The sequence below is a fragment of the Larimichthys crocea genome, unplaced genomic scaffold (genome assembly GCF_000972845.2).
Source record: "Larimichthys crocea isolate SSNF unplaced genomic scaffold, L_crocea_2.0 scaffold100, whole genome shotgun sequence".
Classification (NCBI taxonomy): Eukaryota; Metazoa; Chordata; class Actinopteri; family Sciaenidae; genus Larimichthys; species Larimichthys crocea.
Window position 1 is genome coordinate 623,183 of NW_020851384.1, and position 5,755 is coordinate 628,937.

Sequence of the window (5,755 nt, forward strand, 5' to 3'; positions counted from 1 at the left end):
AGAGGAGGAGGGGTAGAAGGAGGAGGAGGGGGAGAAGGAGGAGGAGGAGGGGGAGAAGGAGGAGGAGGAGGGGGAGGAGAAGGAGGAGAAGGAGGAGGAGGAGGTGATGTGGAGTCAGACAGCACAAAAATATTCAGGTCAAAACTGCTGAAGATCTGAACAAAGTGAGGACACAAAGACTGTCTAAAACCTGGACGTAGTCTCCGTGACGTCCCCGCAGACTGTCTAAACCTGGACATTTGTCTTGCTGTGTTGCTGTGTTGTTCACAGTGCGTCCTCTCTGCAGGTCTGTCTGCAGACGTCTCGGTTCAGACGTCTTCCAGGAGCTGTACGAGAACATGAAGGACACCAGGCGGCGGCGGATGGACGGTGATGACGGTGCCGCAGAGACTCTGAGACACCTGGAGGACAAACCTGAGGATGCTTTCCAGGTGGACCAGCTGCTGTTCTATGAGGAAGAGCTGCAGAGAGTGAGACAGCTGCAGGAAGACAGACCGGCTGAGTGACTGTCTGTCTCTAAGACAACACAAAGGACCAGATCTGAGAGTTTCATCATGCTGGGCATTAAATATTTAAATGAGCTCCAGCTTAATGAACATTAAACGTTCTCCATGTACCGTCCAGAAAACCTTTGTTAGCAGCGCCGCCTCTGGTCACTCAGTGAACTGCGCGCAGCTTCCTGTCACATTGACTATTTGGACCAATGAGACACAAGTTAGCATCGCGGATCCCTGTAGCTGAAAGCTAAGATAGCATATTTAGCATATTTAGCATATTTAGCATATTTAGCATATTTAGCATATTGTTAGCGTTAATGTTAGCGAGCATCAAGCTAACGTTAGCTAGCTAAACACAATATTATCATGTAGCAATGTTAGCTTGGACTCGCTAATAAAACTCGATGAGCGTGTGTTATTTGGATCTTTTGTTAACATGATCCCAGCTCCTGTTCTGGCACGACACCGGCTCCCCGTCACGTTATTTCATGGCAGAAAAGTTCCAGAACGTTTCTTGAACGTTGATATTTGGTTTCCATGGTTCTGTCATGTTTGTGCACACATGAAAAGCTCTCAGCGTGCTCACGCTAACAACGGTTCAACTTTAATTACCTGATCAGCCAGTGATCAATACACAACCAATAACTAACATACAGACAACACTCAGACAACCTTATCATACTTAACAGTGACCAAGTGTTTCTGTAGCGTTGACAGAACGTTCCAAAACAAACACATCATCAGTTTGAACTAGAACCGGGCTCAGCAGCCGGATCGGACCGGGCTGGAGCACCGAGCTGATCAGGAGCAGAGCTAACAGAGCTAACAGAGCTAACACTGAGGATCCAGCTGGTTTCCAGCTCACCTGTGTGTGGACAGGATGTTTTATTGTTGAGGTCTCTGAAGTGAAGACAGTACAACACCTGATATATGGAGAGACTTTCAAAATAAAAGCCTCTGACTGCTCAGAAAGTTTCATCAGCTGTCTAAAACCTGGACGTAGTCTCCGTGACGTCCCCGCAGACTGTCTAAAACCTGGACGTAGTCTCCGTGACGTCCCTGCAGACTGTCTAAAACCTGGACGTAGTCTCCGAGACGTCCCCACAGACTGTCTAAAACCTGGACGTAGTCTCTGTGACGTCCCCGCAGACTGTCTAAAACCGGACGTTACGTCTCTGTGACGGGGGTTTTCCCCGCAGAGCTGTCTAAAAACCTGGACGTGTCTCCGTGACGTCCCGCAGACTTCTACAACCTGGACTAGTCTTTTCGTGCGTCCCCGCAGACTGTCCTAAAACTCGGACGTAGTTCTCCGTGATCGTCCCGCAGACTGTCTTAAAACCTGGGACATAGTCTCCGTGACGCCCCGCCAGACTGTCTACAAACCTGGACGTCGGTAGTCTGTGAGTACCCCGAGACGGTCTAAAACCTGAGTAGTCTCCGTGACGTCCCCGCAGGAGTCTAAACCTCGACGTAGTCTCTGGACCTCCCCGCAGACTGTTCTAAAACCTGGACGTTAGTCTCTGTGACGTCCCCTGCAGTACTGTCTAAAACCTGACATAGTCTCTGTGACGTTCCCGCAGACGTCTAAAACCTGGACTTTCGTCTCTGAGCTTCCCCGCCGACTGTCTAAAACCTGGCAGGTCGTCTCTGTGACGTCCGCCGACTGTCTAAAACCTGGACGTAGTCTGTGACGTCCCCGCTAGACTGTCTAAACCCTGGACGAGTCTCTGAGGACTTTTCAGGACGGATTGGCGTGGTCGGTTTAGTTCAGTGTCTTTTGACTCGCCTGCTCGTTCATAAAGCAGCGGATCCATGCATTATTAACTCGGTATCGCCAGGATCACGGCTCATCACACTAGACTGTTGCCAAACCTCCACTTAAATTACCGGAGAGATTCCTGTTAGCTGATTGTAAAGGAGTTTAATAGGAGTAAGCTGAAAGCCGGGCGGAGGAAGGGGGGAAAGAAAAGAAACAGGAGGGGAAAAAAAAAATGTGGCGGAAGTGGAAGGCGGCAAGAGACATGAAGCGAAAGAAGGAGCCACGCAACCTGATAGAACAAAAGGAAGGAAGGGAGACCGCAAGAGACAAGCGTGCGCCTGACCGAGAGGCAATGAAGAGAAAGAGACGAGAACAACATAGACGGCTAAGAGCAGAGAAGACGAAGAAAGAGCGCAAGAGACAGACACATAATATAGACGCGAAGAATGGAGATAGAATGAAAAGGGAGAAGCACAGCAGTGAAGAGTCGAAGACGGAAACGAGAGAACGAAACGAAGACGCATCGTCTCATAATAGCCGCCTACAGAGAGAATCTAATGCCGATCTCGAAGTAACGAATCGAAGAGCGACCCGACCAAACAACTCGAGAATCATACTAACAATAAGGAGCTATACGACCATTAAGCGAAGAGCAAGACAAAGAGCACTACGCTACCGCTATCCTATCCTCTCAGCTACTCTCTCCTACCTAAAACGCCTATCCCTCCTCCCCCCCTTCCCCCTTGCTCCTCTCCTACCCCACAAAAGATATCCCCACTCACGATCATCTCTCCCCCCCCATCCCTCCCCCACCCCAAACACCCCCAACTCCTCCCCCATCTACTCCACCTGTCAACTACCCCACCTCCCAACCACCATCTCTATCCTCCCTCTTCTCCTCCTCTCCTCCCCCACCTCTCTATCTCCTCCCCTCCCTCTCCCTCTCCCGTCTCTCTCCTACCCACCCTCCCTCTCTCGCCTCTCGCCTCTCTCGTCTCTCCCTCCTCCTCCTATCACTCTACGCTCCCCACTCTCCTCCTCGCCTCCTCCTCCCTTTCTACTCTACTCCTCTCCCTCCCCATCTCTCTCCATCCTCCCCTCCCCTCTCGACACTACTACCAATACTCTCTCCCCTTCTCCTACTAACCTTTCCTCCTAGACTTCAGCTCCTATCTATCTCTCCTCCTACTCGTCTTTCCGACCCTCCCTCCCTCCTTACTCCTCCTAGCATCTCTCATCTCACTTGCCCTCTCCGTCCGCCCCTCGCTTCATTTCTCCCCTCCTCCCCTTCTTCCTCGCCTGTTTCTCCTCCCCTCTTCCTCCTGCATCCTCCCGCCTCCTACTCCAATCTCCTACGCTCTCCTCTCTACTGCCCTCCTCTCTCCTACCCCCTCCTCTCCTCCTCTCCTTCCTTCCTCATCCTCTCCTCCCCTCTCTCTCTCCTCTCCTCCTCCTCCTCTCCTCTCCTCTCCTCCCCTCCCCTCTCTTCCTCTCTCCCCTCTCCTCCTCTCCTACTCCTCTCTCTCCTCTCCTCCCCTCTCTCGTCCTCCCCTCCCCTCTCTCCTCTCCCCTCAGGCTGCTGTTAGCTCAGTCTGGTAGCTGCTGTTAGCTCAGTCTTGTGCTTTGTTGCAGCTTTAACCTCTGTCAGGTAAATACTGGCCTTTAGTCTTTGGTTTGCAGTGAGGTGAGATAATAATCACAGTATACATGGAGTGTTTGTACAGCGGCATTTAATCCTTCGTCCTCCTCGTCTCTGTTGATGTTGGACGTCTCGTCTCTCGACATCTTGCTCTGTGGTTGCGTCACTGTGGCAATCTGTTCCATGATGAAATGGGCAAAGAGATGAAAAATCTGCCATCAGGAGTCTGCCTGTTTACAAAGAGTCCACCAGAGACAGGCCCGGTGCTCGAGCCCAGAGGTGACCGGGTCCAGGACTTCCTGTCCAACAGGAAGAAGACCGGCTGCAGTCTCACATGAAACATGAAGACATGTCAGGTTAAGACTCAAAGACAAACAGGTTCAGAAACACAATGAAGGCTCTAAGACAGTGCGGGACGTCACGGAGGGACTACGTCCAGGTTTTAGACGCTTGCGGGGACGTCACGGGAGACTACGTCAGGTTTTAGACAGTCTGCGGGGACGTTCACGGAGACTACGTCCAGGTTTTTAGACCGTCCTCGGGGACGTCACGGAGACTACGTCCAGGTTTTAGACAGTCTGCGGGGACGTCACGGAGACTACGTCCCGGTTTTAGAAGTCTCGGGGACGTCACGGAGACTACGTCCAGGTTTTAGACAGTCTGCGGGACGTCACGGAGACTACGTCCAGGTTTTAGACAGTCTTGGGGACGTCACAGGGACTACGTCCAGGTTTTGTGACAGTCTGCGGGGACGTCACAGGAGCGGACTACGTCCAGGTTTTAGACAGTCTGCGGGACTCACGGAGACTACGTCCAGGTTTTAGGTCTGCGGGGCGTCTCGAGACTACGTCCAGGTTTTAGACGTCTGCGGGACGTCTCAGAGACTACGTCCAGGTTTTAGACAGTCTGCTGGGACTCAGAGACTACGTCCGGTTTTAGACAGTCTGCTGGGGACGTCACGAGACTACGTCAGGTTTTAGACAGTCTGCGGGGACGTCTCAGAACTTAAGTCCAGGTTTGAGACAGTCTGCTGGGACGTCACGGAGACTACGTCCAGGTTTTAGAGAGTCTGTGGGGACGTCTCAGAGACTACGTCCAGGTTTTAGACAGTCTGCGGGGACGTCTCAGAGACTACGTCCAGGTTTTAGACAGTCTTCTTTGTATTGGTACTTGAGTCGGTCTCCGTCCTCTGATCAGCTGATGTCTCGAGGGACTTCCTTTAAAAACATCCAGATGAAGTCGTTGAGCGTCTCTTTGACTCCGTCTCTGTTCTAATTAGTCGTCCTATTTAACGGACACGTTCTTAATTTGCTGCAGCACCAAAACCTCGTTAATCGAAGCTCCGAGCTGTTTTCTGATTCGTTCCTGAATATTTTTGTCTTTGGCTCAAAGTGAAACGAGGCTAACGAGGTTAACGAGGCTAACGAAGGCAGCAGGTGAGACGAAGCTTCAGGGTCAGATCAGAGGACTCAAACACGCCCACTCAGCGTAACGTGACCAATCAATGAACAGCAGCTCGTTAATGTGTCGTCAACACGCCCATGTTTGGACTCAACTGAACTCTGAACTAATCAAACTAACTCATGAGACAGGAAGTCAAACAGGAAGTCAAACAGGAAGTCAAACAGGAAGTCAAACAGACCGACACAGGCCTAACAATCCCCATCAGGGTGTTTGTGAGCTCACCTTGAACAGGTGAGACTGCACGTCACATGTGAACACCTGACACTGCTGTGCTTTGAAATGATTATCTCAGCGTCCAGCAGGGACAGGAGGACGAGAAGACTTGAAGCTGTCAGCTGATGCTGATGTTTGCTGTAAAGCTGCAGCTGCTCATTACAGAGCTCGTTATGAGCCTCA

At 51.4% G+C, this 5,755-nt stretch overlaps 1 protein-coding gene across 3 annotated transcripts in view; it reads left to right on the forward strand.

The window, feature by feature from the left end:
* Window positions 1–910, forward strand: part of nek11 (NIMA-related kinase 11) — a 30,546-nt gene extending 29,636 nt beyond the window's left edge. For all 3 annotated transcript variants that reach the window (XM_027275338.1, XM_027275341.1, XM_027275340.1), the window contains one exon: window positions 287–910. In XM_027275338.1, the coding sequence (XP_027131139.1) occupies window positions 287–506 (220 nt within the window). In that variant the 3' untranslated portion in view covers window positions 507–910. The remainder of the gene's footprint in view (window positions 1–286) is intronic.
* The last annotated feature ends 4,845 nt before the right edge of the window (window positions 911–5,755 follow it).